This window comes from Leucoraja erinacea, chromosome 10 (genome assembly GCF_028641065.1).
Source record: "Leucoraja erinacea ecotype New England chromosome 10, Leri_hhj_1, whole genome shotgun sequence".
Classification (NCBI taxonomy): domain Eukaryota; kingdom Metazoa; phylum Chordata; class Chondrichthyes; order Rajiformes; family Rajidae; genus Leucoraja; species Leucoraja erinaceus.
The window spans coordinates 4,222,871-4,239,105 of record NC_073386.1 but is presented as its reverse complement, the minus strand read 5'-3'; the positions used below and the strand labels follow the sequence as shown (position 1 = coordinate 4,239,105).

The window sequence follows — 16,235 nt, the reverse complement described above, 5'->3', positions numbered from 1 at the left end:
GGGCCTGCTCCTATGACCTACGAATCAGGTCTTCAGCGCCGTGCTGGAATGAAGGCACCATCTACGCAAACTTTGGGGGGGCTGGGGCGGGGGGGGGGGGGGGGGGGGGGGGGGGGATTGCAAAGAGGAAAGCAAGTTGGCCTTTTAAATGGAAAGTGAACTTGGCTTTTTAAACGCAATCCTAAGATTTTCTGATTAAAAAAGAAAACAAAAGTAAGAACTTCTGGCATATTCAATTTTCTAAAATAAAATAGTACTGAAGATAGATTCACTCATCTAACCTCATGAAGGTTTCTGAGCTAATTATCAACCAGAATACAGTAAACCAGAGCACAAACCTGCCATTAAATGGCAGTTACACACCAAAATAACAGCATACCTCATCTTAAGATACAATTATCTGCCTGCATAAATTGCTTATATTTAACCCTCTCTCCAGGCTATTTCTCAAAAGCCTCTTCACAAGGCCCCAATGTAGAGACAGCAAGACCCAATCGGCAAAGTTGCTTTGTTACATGCTTATCACATGGTGCAAAGAATGTGCACCATTTTTAGAACCTGTACACTTCATGGGGTGAAATAACCATCAGCAATAATCAGCTGGAATGGAAGAGGGTTAAAATAAGACGTGGAATAGTCCATGGCAAAATATGTATGTAGCTTTTTCTTCACAAATATACATACTGGATAGGTATTTCCCTACTCCAACACCCCCAATTCCTCCTAACAATCTATTATTAAACATATCCAAGCCCCCACCCAACCGAATTACATTGCAATTAGGAGATTTAGAATGAACTAATGACAGTCATTATAGAAACCTAATATAAAATGAAGTCTAAATTAAGAAGACCTTTGGGACATGGAACTTTGTATCGTTTTAAGTTAAACCTCTATCAAAAGTAAGTTCTACTGTATTTTCTGCCAAAACAAATATTGGAGTTGTAAACAACACACACAAACAATGTGTATATATGCAAACTCCCACTTCATCCACAATCAGAGTACTAAAGCAGCAAAGCTAACCTGATGGAACCCGAGAAGACAGATAAAGTTTCAGGTGCAGGCCCAGAACTTTAACCAGTCTCTTTTTCAGATGCTGACTGACGAATATTCCTATGCTTCTGTATAATTCCATACTCATAGCCTTTTATGGTTTAACTTGCATAAATTTGTGCATATGGTAATGAATTACATAACATTTGGCTAATTAGACTAACATGTAAATACCATTCTTGTACTGTAGACAAAAGGGGGGTTTCATCACAATAATGCATACATGGAGGGCCAATTAACTGATTCAAATCTTTTCAACCCTCAAAGAATGCGCCTTTGTTCTTGCTTACCTTCAGTGTACTGCAGCAGAACTTAAGGTTCAAGGTCTGGGTGACACTGTGAAGTATAAAAATTGCACTTCATTTGCAATGAGTTGCGACTTCACATGGTACAAGAAAACTATACCAACAGCCTCCATTTTGAAACACTTCCTTATTAAGTCAGCATTACAATCAATTTGGCATTCAGTTGTGATACACGATGTATAGAACTGGTTTATCTTGTTTTAAACAGGGCACCGTACTAATTTAGAATATATAGGTAACTAATCCTCTGTAATATCCCTTCCACTTTTGTTGTTGCTGCCTAAATACCCCAAAAATTGCATGCATTGGTTACATACTGCAGAAAGCTTCAAAAGAGCCACACTATTCAAAAGTCATCATTTCCGATTGCTTCATTACTATTAAAACAGCAAATAATTTGATACAGGCCATTCTTCAACACATGCTCTGGACGAATAAACAATAATGTGCAAAATAACCCCAAAGTGTTTCCTATGGAATAGAGAAGTGCACCAGCAAGAAAAATAAAGGTTCAGATATCTGTTCTCTACCACTTTCTCAGCCTGTTTTATGGCCATCTCAATAGTTGATACGTGCACTATGTTTCCCAATAACCACCCCACATTCCATGTAACTGCATAAAAGATACCAGATTCTGTCAAGCCCCCATCACGTTTAATCCGATTAAAAACTCAATTAACAAACTCAGACATTCCCCACAATTCCCCGACCAAGTTTTCAACAAACAGCTGTGCGACTATATGAAGGAGTAGGGGTGGATGAGTTATGTCAGAAGTAAAGGGAAGGTCAATTTCACAGGCAAGGGTCCTTTTCCCTAAGCGTGTCAGAAAAACTGGAAGGGAAAAATTAATGGGGCTATGGAGGACAATGGGGTGGAATAAGGAGGATGATAGAGGGGCAATGACTTCTCATCAGTCAAAGTGATAACCTTCTTAATACCTAGTCCTACACGCAGCTGTCAATGAACAAGGGGGACTAACCAGTCCAGAATTCAAACTGCTCCCTACGTGCAGTGACATGAAGCGCATTTCTCTTGGGGGGGGGGGGGGGGGGGGGGGAGTTGAAGTTTAATAGGTATTTATTCCTATTGGAAAATATGCTGAGAGCGCCGTATTCTGCAACAAAATCACCCACATTTTCTTTAAGAAATAGAAGCTTATGATTTCAGAATATTATTCAAACGGTAAATGCACGGTTCAAATCCTAGCATCAAGTTTTTTAACTGAGATCACAGCCAGCTGCGCAAATGTATAAAATGATATATATCTGGCATAAACACAAACTACATGCAATTAAAAATAAAATTAGTTCATTGGCAGTCTATGGCAAATATCCAGAGCCACCAGCATAAATGTACAATTCTGATAGACTGTGGGAGGTGATTGGCTTCCTCACCTTGGGATCCAGGACTGCTGCTGACCAATGTTAAGGAGTCTGGATCATCCAAACTTTTGAACAGGCACGTGTGTAATCCCGGTGAAGATTTTGTCAAGACTAATTCAATTTGGCCTGGATTTTGTCTGCAAGGTCACACTGTCAGAAGTGCTTAGGTCTATAATCTGACAAAGAATAAAAGCCTAAATTTAAAAATGAACAGAAAGAAATCCTATACGGTACCAACTGTGACCGTCGCCCTAAAGAACAGTAATCAAGACAAATATTCCTGTTCACATATAACCCACATATATCAATTTTGAAATTTAATTCAGCAAGATGGGGTATGGGTGATACAGGAGGAGTGTTAATTGCTCAGGAATCAATATCAAAAGTATTTAGCTACATATTGCCTTTTAAAGATGAGCTCCACCAACTAATACATCAAGCAATAAGCAAATGCATTAATTTCAAACATTACAATCTTGATCAATCCAAAAAAACAAAATTATAAACTCTTCTTTCAGAAATGCAATGGTGGACAATTTAACTTGTTCTCCATTTTATTCTTATTGCAATGGAGAACACAAAAGTTAGTCTTCTTTCAATTTGATGGCGAACAGTGCTGCCAAAACAAGCTTTTCTATGTCTTTTGTATAAGCATTTTACTCAGTTTATTTGAATGCTAAATACAGTGCAAGAAAGATATGCATTAAATTAAATTAAAGATAAATTTTGAAATGCCAAATCACCTTCCCCTACATTTAGGCCAAGATGATATATAAACATTAAAATCTATTATTTATCAGCAAAATCATTCACCGGACAGTGGCTTTGCTTCTGTTCAAAATTTTCCCATGGCAGAATTAAATTAATCAAAATGAAGTAGCAGACGGCTATGCACTTTACAATTTTTATCATAGCTAAACAAAAGTAAACGTCTCATATTCAGGCTTCCAATAACAGTGTGAACTTGACAGGTCGGCTCTGATTAGATGATATGGGGATGGTCTGGTAAGGAGGGAGAAGCTACAAGCCTATCATGAAGCAATGTCATCACAGGTTATTCCCCAAAGTTCGACGCCACGGTGATATTTAAAAAAGATATAGACAAAACAAAGAGAAACAAGTCTGTAAAATAAAGTTCCACTATCTAATTGTTAAAACCATCTATGTAGAGACAAAATTTTTCAAAACCATCTATGTAGAGACATATTTTTCACTATGCAGCCCCACTCAAATTCCTCACCTTTTTGCCCAGCTTTAGAAAATCCTGCAAAATTGCATCCTAATGAAAACGTAGATTTTCTAGATTCAACGTAGAAAACGTGTCAGCTTATTTCCAAGCTGCTCTTGCTAGTATCTATCGGTGGGAAGCATCTTGATCGGTTTTCAATGTCAAAGCACTATATAAATTTTAATTCATCTAAGATACTGAGAATTACTTTTAATACTGCAAATTCATGAAATTAAACCACAATGACAGTTTGGAAAATGGAAAATAAAGAATATATCTTGGTAACAGAATGACAATTCATACCTAAATGACAAAAGGACTAGACAGAAGTGAGCTTATGAGTTGCAAAAGCTGAAGATTAGGTTCTTGCAGTAACAGTTATTATTGGTAGTCAGGAAAGTTTGGTGAAGGCACGTTATAAGGGCGAAATTCAACTAAATTTCAGGTCAAGATAATTTATAAAGGAGGTTAATAAATTGCATTAGCATTCAGTGCCTCAACTGATAAATTTATCACATTGGCTCTCAGTTATACAGATCAGTAAATCGACAGTTATTCTCACCTGAGTTTGCCGAGCTCAAAAGGACATGGGAATAAGTAGTGTTACAAATGGCATAGTCATGTGTAATGCAAATTGTGGACTAAACAAAGATCGTATTGCTATTATCGCCCAGCAAATGGTAAACATGCCGTGATGCCTATAGCACAATGACCAAGCGCAGCTGCAATGCATTCCACTGTTAGGCAGCGAGCTGATGACTAATGCCACAGCTAATACAGCGAGCGGACAAATTAGAGAGCTCACACGAGTGCTTTTGTGAGAGGAAAGAAAATAATTACAATCAAAACATCGTCACGAATAGGAAACTACTTTGCAAACAATCCCATCTTCCACAAAGCATACAAGATTTCATTATTAGCCATCAAAACGTTTTAAGCTTGAGTGTTTACCTCGACTTCTATTTGATACCCAAATAAGCACTGTCAAAATGTTAGTTATTTAGTAGTTGCATCACTACAATAGTAATAATTTATAATACTACAGAGCTTCCATTGTTGGGCAGGGACTCCTGGAAGCATCTCATGCATTTTTAGTGTAAGATGACCGAACTGAAAAAAAGAATTAATTTGGCATTTACAACACCTTAGCAAAACACTCATGCGTGAAAGTTTATACCAGGCTGCTACTTTAAATTGATGCAAGTGTGGCCCTTAGGGAATTGATATCAAGTGACATAGACAAATGAAGGGGTATTCACACCAACTCTACAACTGCAGGTGGAATTCAATAGAATTTCATTGGTCATTGTTGTCATTTCTAAATCCTACCATCTACCAATCACATCGCAGATATATATTGTCACGACCGGCATTTTATGTTAATATACAGCTTAATTTATTAAATTACCCATCGCCTTTGGTTGACAAGTGAAACCTGCACTAGCCATCTCAAGAACCCACAAAGATTCTGGAAAGCTAAAAATTAACAATTGCATTCGTTCAATATCACTAAATTTAATTCCTGGATTACAAGATGCAGTTTAAAGGCATTACAGTGTAATAAATGGTGTAGTTTAGTCTAACACTGCTAAAAATAAAAATTCTTAAAACTTCAACAGCTAAGATACATTAAGAACATCATTCTGTTATGTAGACAATACCAATAGCAAAGTGGTTAATAACCTTTAATGTTGTCATTCTATATATTCAGTAGTTTATATAAGAATTACAAACCCCAATAAACAGATATAATTTGTAGCCCCAGTGATACTAGCAGCCACAAAACAGTTAATCGCTACAGAGCTAATACATTCAGTGCATGACGGGCATGCCAACACCAGGTATAAATGATCAGATCGAGTATTTGTCTCATTGAAGGGAATTGACAATTCCTAAAGGTATTGACCAGAGATTGAACAATAATGACCAGATACTCCAACTCCAAAATAGTCACTGCTATCCGTGGGGGCTATTTTTCAAACTTCCCTGTTTAAAATCCAAGTCAGTATACCAATACATATAGACCAGCCACTCCCCATATGTATTCATTTCCCCTAAATTCTTCTGATGGTCTCAGATTTTCAAATCATATTCTGCTGCAGAAGTAGGACAACGACGTACTGAGAAAGTAACAAAATCAAATCTAAAGCTATGCCAAATGAACTATGTCCAAGATGTCTCGAGGTATTCATATTCAGAGCTTATGTACAGATATCCAAACCTGCCCCCCTTCTGCAAGTCAAAGCTTTGAGTAAACTGTACTAAAGAACAAAGTTTTTTAAAAAGCGCATTAAACTGCACAGTTCAAATACAACCATATCAACTATTCAGCCATTCTTTAACATTTTGCTTTTCTTCACTGTTACAACTCAACCAATCTCAATGACAAATACAATATTTTCTTACTGTTAAAACCAAATCACATGATAATGACTCCAGTGATGTTGCCCTTAAACATTTTTGGGCTTGTGCTCTATACAATCAAATAGAGCCAGAGACATCTGTTTCGATAAAAGCCACATTGAAATCTATAATAAACAATAACATTAAGTCTACAGGGTCTCGACCCGAAACGTCACCTATTCCTTCTCTCCAGATGCTGCCTGTCCCGCTGAGTTACTCCAGCATTTTGTGTCTACCTTCGATTTAAACCAGCATCTGCAGTTCTTCCCTACACATAACATTATTCTCGTGATTTCTACCAAGTATCTACAGCCTATACTTGCAGTATATGTATGTTAACACAATTAGACTTGACTGTAATGAGTACCATTCGAAATGTAGACCAATCCACTGACAACTGTTGTGCATAATCACTAATGCTTTATTAGGCACCATTTTAGGAGGCACCAGTACAAAGTACCACAACCCCCCCCCCCACCTTTAAGCAAAATGTGAAATGAAAGTTAAAATGACTTGCCGACTACCTTCCTTGCATTGCACCAGAAGGCAGATTCGCAAATTAGTTTCTGCAAATACCTCTTTTATTAGATCAATTTTCATCTCGACGATACACAGATTATCGGGCGTACCATTTTTGTTCAGGCATGATTACTCACCATAGGATTGTCAAGGCTAAACTCTTCAGATCGGACATTTTATGAATCCTTGCAAGTATTAAAAGCTCTTTGGGATATTCACTGAAAACCACGTCATGACAATGTAATCTGCCCACTGTAGAAGTATACTTTGGAGCACATTTCTAAAATTGAGCTAAAATGAGATTTTCAGTTTGACTCTATGACAAAAGGACTGGAAAGGCATAAGGAGATCAATGAAAAAGGGGATAAGTGTTTCCACTATAACATAAATGAATACAAACTCCTTGCAGAGGCAGAGTACCAGTTGGATAATAACTTGATTAAGGTATTGAGGAAAACAACTGTTGTAATGTTTTTCTAGTGCGTATGCAGACAGTGGATGATTGTAAAGGAGGCATAGAGAATAATCTCTGCAATTATAAACAATCACCATGTCAAATCTTCAGCTGAACATAAATGGATCACGGGCTTTCATACTTAACATAATTCACACTTTTAAGTTTTTGCAAATTTTTCATTTAAAATAAAATTCAAAATTTCTCATCTCTGAATTTGCAACATCAATTTCAATAAAGAGCTTCACGTGTGAACAGAACTCACATTGAGGATCAACCTGCAGATGTCTCGTGGTTCTCTTTGTCATAGTACTCATTCGATTCTCCAAATCTAAAAAAGCAGTCCCCAGCAGCTGGGCTACTGAACGTTCTTTGTGGCTCAAGTAGGGGTTTGATTAATGCCTGCAAAATTAGATTCTGTGAAAATGGGGCCAACTGTGAAACTAAGTTACAGTAACCGACCGGCACACTGTTTTTAACAGTGTGCAAACAGTACAATTCACCTCCATCATATATCAATAGGATTTCTTCATCCAATTGAAACAATCAAAGAGCATTCAATTCAAAACAGCATGTCGAAGTGAAGAACAAAACTAATGTCTATTAAGTTAAAATGCCCGCTCAGAACAATGTTATCCACAGCAAAAAAAAACCGCAACACTTCATTCTCATGTCCAGCAAAATAAGCACAACCCAAAACATTTATTCAACAGTTACCACTTCAGTTAGCAATTTCTAAAGCAGATTACAACAAAAAGTCAACTCGGGAAAATATTATGTGCCCATTTGGAAAACTAGAAATAACTCTCAATGTTTGAAGCATCAACATCAAAAGCAGATATTCTTGGTTATTTAATAAGATGAACATCAAAGGCAGTTGAAATGCAACATACTCCTGACCTACCTACCTTCATCAACAAAATATATGTGCATACAGTCCAAGTAACCTAAGAAAAGCTAGCACAGCATCACCCAAAGTAGATTTCTACTTAGCAACATCTCAGTCATCAATTAATACAATTTAGGAAATACTTACCCTTTTATAGATTTGTAATCAGCAATACTAGCAGGGAAAACACCTATCATCAGTTCAATTCCTACAAGCTTTACATGCTAAGTATGTGATCAAGGACACATTCTCTACAGAAAACTTCAGTTTAAGAGAAACGGGCAAAAACAATTTCAAGTGTTACAGCACAGTAAGACATCTCCATTTCAGTCAAGATGTATTCTAATGTACTTACACTGCATAGCTCCTTGAAGAAACAGAATCAAGGATGGTGCACAGCATACGCCAGGTTACCCTTACAGAGCTAGAGCTATAGTGGCTGGAACACACCTGTACTTCAATAAATAGTGGCAAACACAGACTGCATTTTTGCATAATTAAACTGAGCAACTATTATAATATGCAGGTGCAAAAAGTGCAATTTGCACAGAAACGTCACTTTCAAAAAGATGGAATAATAGGCAAAAACAAACCAAATAATCTTTTTTTTTTTTACAGATTTAAAAATAGCAAATTGCAACTAAATAATGTGGAGCAGGTCATAATTCATCAGAAAACAAATCCATTGTCAGTTTAAAGAAACTGCTTTGTCATTAGTCAATACTTCGACTGATACCTTACCATCAGTTTTCCTAATCTCCTTCTGTTAGAAAAAAAAGTTATGGGGCACTATTTTGCATGGCAGTAAATACAGACTGCAAACAAATAGACAAGTACTTCCTAAGTAGCTTGCCATAGTGATAATCAGAATGAAACTGCAAAGAAAAGCTAAGAATGCCACTCATAAGAATAAATTGCATTACACCTTCACACATCCTGCTCTAGAAAGATTATGCAAAATAGAAACTGCTTTCAACTATGCATTTTACTGATGAGCTAAATTGCAATAATAGTGGACTCAAGAACGGGCTACATTAGCAACGGATCTACAGCACCCTCCATGTTTGGGACAAAGACTTATCATTTATTTATTTGCCTCTGTACTCCACAATTTGAGATTTGTAATTTAAAAAAAAATCACATGTGGTTGAAGTGCACATTGTCAGATTTTAATTAGGCAATTTTTATACATTTTGGTTTCAACATATAGAAATTACAGCTGTGTTTATACATAGTCCCCCCATTTCAGGGCACCATAATGTTTGGGTCACATGGCTTCACAGGCGTTTGTAATTGCTCAGGTGTGTTTAAATGCCTCCTTAATGCAGGTACAAGAGAGCTCTCAGCACCTAGTCTTTCCATCACCTTTGGAAACTTTTATTGCTATTTATCAACATGAGGATCAAAGTTGTGCCAATGAAAGTCAAAGAAACCATTATGAGACTGAGAAACAAGAATAAAACTGTTAGACATCAGCCAATCAAACTTTTTGGAACATCATTAAGAAGAAAGAGAGCACTGGTAAGCTTACTAATCACAAAGGAACTGGCAGGCCAATGAAGACCTCTAGACCTGATGACAGAAGAATCCTCTATAATAAAGAAAGATCCCCCAACACCTGACCGACGGATCAGAAACACTCTTCAGGTGTGGATTTGTCAATGACCACTGTCCGCAGAAGACTTCATAAAAAGAAATACAGAGGCTACACTGCAAGATGCAAACCACTGGTTAGCCACAAAAATACGATGGCCATGTTACAGTTTGCCAAGAAGTACTCAAAAGAGCAACCACAGTTCTAGAAAAAGGTCTTGTGGACAGATGAGACAAAGATTAACTTATAACAAAGTATGGAGGAGAGAAGGAACTGGCCAAGATCCAGAGTACCATCTCATCTGTGATACAGCAGTGGGGATGTTATGGCCTGGGCATGTATGGCTGTTGGCTCACTTATCTTCATTGATGATACAACTGCTGATGGTAGTAGCTTAATGAATTTTGAAGTATATAGACACATCCTATCCGCTCAAATTCAAACAAATGCCTCAAAACTCATTGGCTGGCGGTTCATTCTACAGCAAGACAATGATCCCAAACATACTGCTTAATCAACAAAGTAGTTTTTCAAAGTTATACAAGGCCAATTCTTGAGTGGCCAAGTCAATCACCCGATCTGAACCCAATTGAGCATGCCTTTTATATGCTGAAGAGAAAACTGAAGGGGACTAGCCCCCAAAAGAAGCATAAGCTAAAGATGGCTACAATACAGGCCTGGCAGAACATCACCAGAGAAGACATCCAGCAACTGGTGATGTCCATGAATCACAGACTTCAAGCAGTCACTGCATGCAAACGATATGCAACAAAATACAAAAAAATGATTACTTTCATTTACATTACATTGCTGTGTCACAAACATTATGGAGCCCTGAAATGGGGGACGGGACTATGTATAAAAACAGCGGGTGAAACCAAAATGTATAAAAATGGCTTTTATTAAAATCTGACAATATGCATTTTAACCACATGTGATTTTTTTCTATTACAAATCTCGAATTGGGGTGTACAGACAAATAAATATATGATGGGTCTTTGTTCCAAACATTATGGAGGACACTGTAAATTGAAACTTTCCACATATGAAGTCCCATTTTGACAACAAAAAAATCCACAAGGCAGAGAATGTGTTGCAATACCAGGTGACAATCCAATAGGCACAACACAATTCTTATATCTTTACCCATAGATCCAACTTACCCACAAACAAAGGTTTTCATATCATTTATTGTCAAGCACAAAACAAGCATTTTAAAAGTGAACAGGTATACAGTGAAATTAATACATTTTACAACAAAAGCACATGTCACTTTAAAGACTGAATAAAAATAGAAAATACATATGCTGGAATGTTCAAACTATTGTGATTCACTAAAGGCAAACCAAAAATTTGCAATTCTACACAAAATAATGGTTATCAAGTTCTCTACCTCTTAGGTATGACAATAGCAACAAACACTATGTTTCTTAACCAAAAAACAAAATTAAGATCTTCATCAAGACGTCTGCATCCATAAATTTTACAAAGGCTTTTCCCATAATGACGCAAATATCTCCACTTCACATTACTGGCCCTGCACAGAAGAAATACATAAGAAATACACAAGTGGTTACCAACATGAAAAACATTTCAAGTACACCGAGAGTGGACAGGATCCTCTTTCTGTGAAAAAGAAAGATTAAACACATCCGATAGTTTCTCTGATTTTTTGCATTGCCTGCATTGAGGAGGGGGGGGAATTTGCAATATGAAGAACCTTTGAAATCACGTAACAATACAGTTCTCAAGTGCAATTCTTCAGTCAATTGCAATAGTTACGGAAAACTGCGTTGAAAACACGACCTTAATTTCATTGTTCTCAGAAACATCCACGAGCTCACAGGAAGATTTCTATGTGCCAAATAGGAGAAAAGTCCGAAGCACGCCCCTACAGTGAGTGCGCTTCTATCTTTCATAGGTATTTACCTGAGGGGGTTGCTGTGCTGGTGGGTGCTGGGGCATCGGCTGGGAATTTGTCTGACTGTAGTACGCAGCTTGCTGTCTGTAATACTCAGCCCATGCAGCACTGTAGTCTGGTTGTCCACCTGGCTGAGGTGCTGCACTAGAGGCTTGAGCTGCCTGGCCTGAAATTAAAAAACCCCACCAATAAATCACTGACCAAATAGAGATGATTCAAACCTATGAATCCCATTTCAGACAGAAAACAACATACTTTGCTTCTTGTAGTATTCCTCCCAAGCTTTGGTGTAATCTTGCTGGGGGCCTTGTGGTTGTTGTCCCTGTTGACCTAATAAAAAAGAAAAACATTGACAAAATTGTAAGAATATATTTCCTCAAGTACAAAAATTGGAACTACAATTCACTATATCCAGTGAGTTTTCAAATCGTGACATGGGGCAATCTGAAAATCTACTTGGTCTACTCTCTACAATCCACTCTAGATGCCAGCAGATCTATATCGGTGAGACCAAGCGGAGGTTGGGCGATCGTTTCGCCGAACACCTCCGCTCGGTCCGCAATAACCAAGCTGACCTCCCGGTGGCTCAGCACTTCAACTCCCCCTCCCACTCCGCCTCCGACCTCTCTGTCCTGGGTCTCCTCCATGGCCACAGCGAGCAGCACCGTAAATTGGAGGAACAGCACCTCATATTCCGTTTGGGGAGTCTACACCCCCGGGGCATGAACATCGAATTCTCCCAATTCTGTTAGTCCTTGCTGTCTCCTCCCCTTCCTCAGCTCCCCTGCTGTCTCCTCCCACCCTCCAGCCTTCTGGCTACTCCTCCTTTTCCCTTTCTTGTCCCCACCCACCCCCACTCAGTCTGAAGAAGGGTTTCGGCCCGAAACGTTGCCTATTTCCTTCGCTCCATAGATGCTGCTGCACCCGCTGAGTTTCTCCAGCTTTTCTGTGTAACCCTCGATTCTCCAGCATCTGCAGTTCCCTCTTAAACACTTGGTCATTAGATTGTTTGGTTTAGAGAACCGCATGGAAACAGGCCCTTCGGCCAATGCCGGCATTGAGCTATTGCATCCTACACGCTAGGGGTAATTTACAAAAGCCAATTCACCTACAATCTTGCACGGCTTTGGAATGTGGGAGGAAACCGGAGCACACTGAGAATCCTCAGGGTCACAGGGGGAACATACAAACTCTGCACAGACAGCACACATAGTCAGGATTGAACGTGTCTCAGATGCTGTGAGGCAACAGCTCAACCCTTGTGCCACCATGAACCAATCCATGGAACAATGATAATTCAAATCGCTCAAAAAGAGTTTTACATTTTCAGGATCCAATGAAATCCCTAAACATTAGTCAAAGCCAGCATATTAGACATAGAAACATAGAAATTAGGTGCAGGAGTAGGCCATTCGGCCATTCAATATGATCATGGCTGATCATCCAACTCAGTATCCCGTACCTGCCTTCTCTCCATACCCTCTGATCCCCACTCTCTGTGAAAAAAGTTTTTCTCATCTCGGTTTTAAAGGATTTCACCTCTATCCTTAAACTGTGACCCTTTGTCCTGGACTTCCCCAACATCGGGAACAATCTTCCTGCATCTAGCCTGTCCAACCCCTTAAGTATTTTGTAAGTTTCTATAAGATCCCCTCTCAATCTCCTAAATTCTAGAGCGTATAAACCAAGTCTATCCAGTCTTTCTTCATAAGACAGTCCTGACATCACAGGAATCAGTCTGGTGAACCTTCTCTGCACTCCCTCTATGGCAATAATGTCCTTCCTCAGATTTGGAGACCAAAACTGCACGCAATACTCCAAGTGTGGTCTCACCAAGACCCTGTACAACTGCAATAGAACTTCCCTGCTCCTATACTCAAATCCTTCTGCTATGAAAGCTAACATACCATTCGCTTTCTTCACTGCCTGCTGCACCTGCATGCCTACTTTCAATGACTGGTGTACCATGACACCCAGGTCTCGCTGCATCTCCCCTTTTCCTAATCGGCCACCATTTAGATAATAGTCTGCTTTCCTGTTTTTGCCACCAAAATGGATAACCTCACATTTATCCACATTATACTGCATATTATTAATACATGTGCGTCTAGCAAGAAACTAATGTACAGATTATTGGCCATCCACCTATAATCTCACAGTATAATTATAGAGACGAATGAAATTAAACACTGGATTCCTACATATTATTTTGTATATCCCCCTCAGTATCAATTTGAATTATAATTACCTAATTTCTTGTAATATTCTTCCCAGGCCTTGGTGTAATCAGTCTGAGGATTTGGAGGCGCACTTGGTTGGTTTGGATCACCCGCTGTGAAAAGTACACCACAAATCAGCATGATAGCCCTACAACGTTGAATTCCCATGGAGGACAGAGGAGAGAGAGGTTGTAACATTAGGAAAAACCAAAAGCTGCTAGAACTAAATTGAACAGAGCTTTTTCGAACCCTCTGCATGAAGTGAATTTAGGCACACACTCCACAAACAAAAATAATAGTAACAGCTAATACTGTTTTCCCAAAAGTAGTCTACATGAACTACATGATAAATCTTTTGGGTAAGATGCAAACTTAGTTCTCAAAGTTTTGAAAACTGCAGCAGTTAACTTGTTGTCAGTGTAGCCAGAAGATCTATATAAAAATACCCGTGATTTACCCGGTGCAGAATTTGGGGTATTGCCCTGACCAGTGCTTGGAGCTGCAGGTGGCTGCTGCGCTTGTTGCTGATAATACTGAGCGTAATACGCTGCCCATGCAGCGGTATTTGCATCTCCAGCTTTATCTACAATAAATTAAAAATATTTTATTACTACTGGTATTCAAACACTGCAGATAAAAATGTTCAAGTTAAGTAATATATTACAGCATTACAGCAAGGTAAGTGGCTCATTTTTTCTTGCCCTCTTCCTTTGCTGAAGGTGGTGGTCCTTGCTGGGGTATGGTTCCACCGGTACAAGATACTCTCCAGTATCCTGCCCAGGTGGCCATTTGCAAACAGCTGACCTCTCGACCATGCAAGAAGCCCGTCAAAGCCAACACGGTTTTCGACTGATTATGGCATGCACGTACTCCTGTTGCAGGTTAAAACTCGATAGCAGTAGGAGTGGGAATCCTCGGCGGTTTGGCCCCATCCATTGCTGCCCCGTCCCTGCGCGTGCCAAAGCCAAACTTAGCTCCACCGCAGCTGACATCAGCCAACTCAGCACAAACCAGGGCTGAAACCTGGACTCGACGTGCCTTTAGGGCTCACTTACATCATCAACGGAGCCGTCAGAGTAAGAGCTTAGATTGCTTTTATAAAGCTATGTTGGAGAATGTCAAGCATGAAACTGTGTCTTACTTGGATCAGGTTGACCCTGCTGCTGCCAGGGCTGATAGGCATTTCCCCATCCTTGTGGAGCATAAGGTGCTGGTGGTCCACTGCAGAAGTTAAGAGATCAGGTAATGATAACATCTTACACACTTTAATCAGCAATCATATGAAAGGAATTATGGCAGTTACGTCATGTTACTTACTGTTGTGGTGGGCCAGGAGGGCCGGGATTATAGGGCCCAGGATTATAGGGTCCCATTGGAGGTCCAGGACCTGGGGGACCCGGGGGCCCATGAGGGGCCGGTGGGCCATGGGGTCCATGGGGACCATGAGGTCCAGGTGGCCCAGGAGGACCAGTAGGAGCCTGAATACACAAACATAAATCGCATGAAACACAATCAGATATGCAAACCGGGAAATCTCTGCAAAGGGAACAATCGCAAACATTATTAACCATTATTCCCAATCTAATCAAATGTAAGTTTGCTCCTTTTATTCGCTTAAAATGAAAATCACTCATCGGTAATAATTTTAGAACAACTGAACCATTTGGACCAATAATGCGGCACGGTGGCACAACGGTAGAGTTGCTGCCTTACAACGCAAGAGACCCGCGATTGATCCCAACTATGGGTGCTGTCTGTACGGAGTTTGTACATTATCCCCATGACCTGCGTGGGTTTTCTCCGAAATCTCTGGTTTCCTCCCACACTACAAAGAGCTACAGGTTTGTAGGTTAATTGGATTGGTATTAAAAATGTAAATCGTATCTAGTGTTACTAGTATAGTGTTAGTGTGCAGGGATTGTTGGTCGGTGCGGACCCGGTGGGCTGAAGGGCCTGTTTCTCTAAACTAAAGGATGGATAAGGCCATTATTTTAATGGAAAACTGAGTTTGGTATGATATTCCAAAATGACTCTATTTGCACTCTGCTGGAGAGAAGTATTTAAATAGACCTCTAAGAAAACTAATCTTATTTTTAAACCATACCACATTTTAAGTCACAGAGCATGGAAACAGGCCCATTGGCCCAACTTGCTCATGCTGATCGAGATGACCCACCAACACTAGTCCAATCTGCCAATGTTGCTCTAAACCTTTCCTATCCATGTAACTGTCCAAATGTCTATTAAATGTTGTTGCAGTTCCT

At 39.4% G+C, this 16,235-nt stretch overlaps 1 protein-coding gene across 4 annotated transcripts in view; it reads right to left on the bottom strand.

Moving 5' to 3' along the window:
* Positions 1-11,005: 11,005 nt before the first annotated feature.
* Positions 11,006-16,235, bottom strand: part of fubp1 (far upstream element (FUSE) binding protein 1) — a 33,694-nt gene continuing 28,464 nt past the window's right edge. For 3 of the 4 annotated variants that reach the window (XM_055641296.1, XM_055641294.1, XM_055641297.1), the window contains exons 15-21: positions 15,289-15,449; positions 15,113-15,192; positions 14,429-14,554; positions 14,001-14,084; positions 12,008-12,082; positions 11,761-11,918; positions 11,006-11,368 (exon numbers count right to left, since the gene is read on the bottom strand). In XM_055641296.1, coding sequence (XP_055497271.1) covers positions 11,360-11,368; positions 11,761-11,918; positions 12,008-12,082; positions 14,001-14,084; positions 14,429-14,554; positions 15,113-15,192; positions 15,289-15,449 — 693 coding nt within the window. In that variant the 3' untranslated portion in view covers positions 11,006-11,359. The remainder of the gene's footprint in view (positions 11,369-11,760; positions 11,919-12,007; positions 12,083-14,000; positions 14,085-14,428; positions 14,555-15,112; positions 15,193-15,288; positions 15,450-16,235) is intronic. The other variant, XM_055641295.1, reaches the window with a different exon arrangement.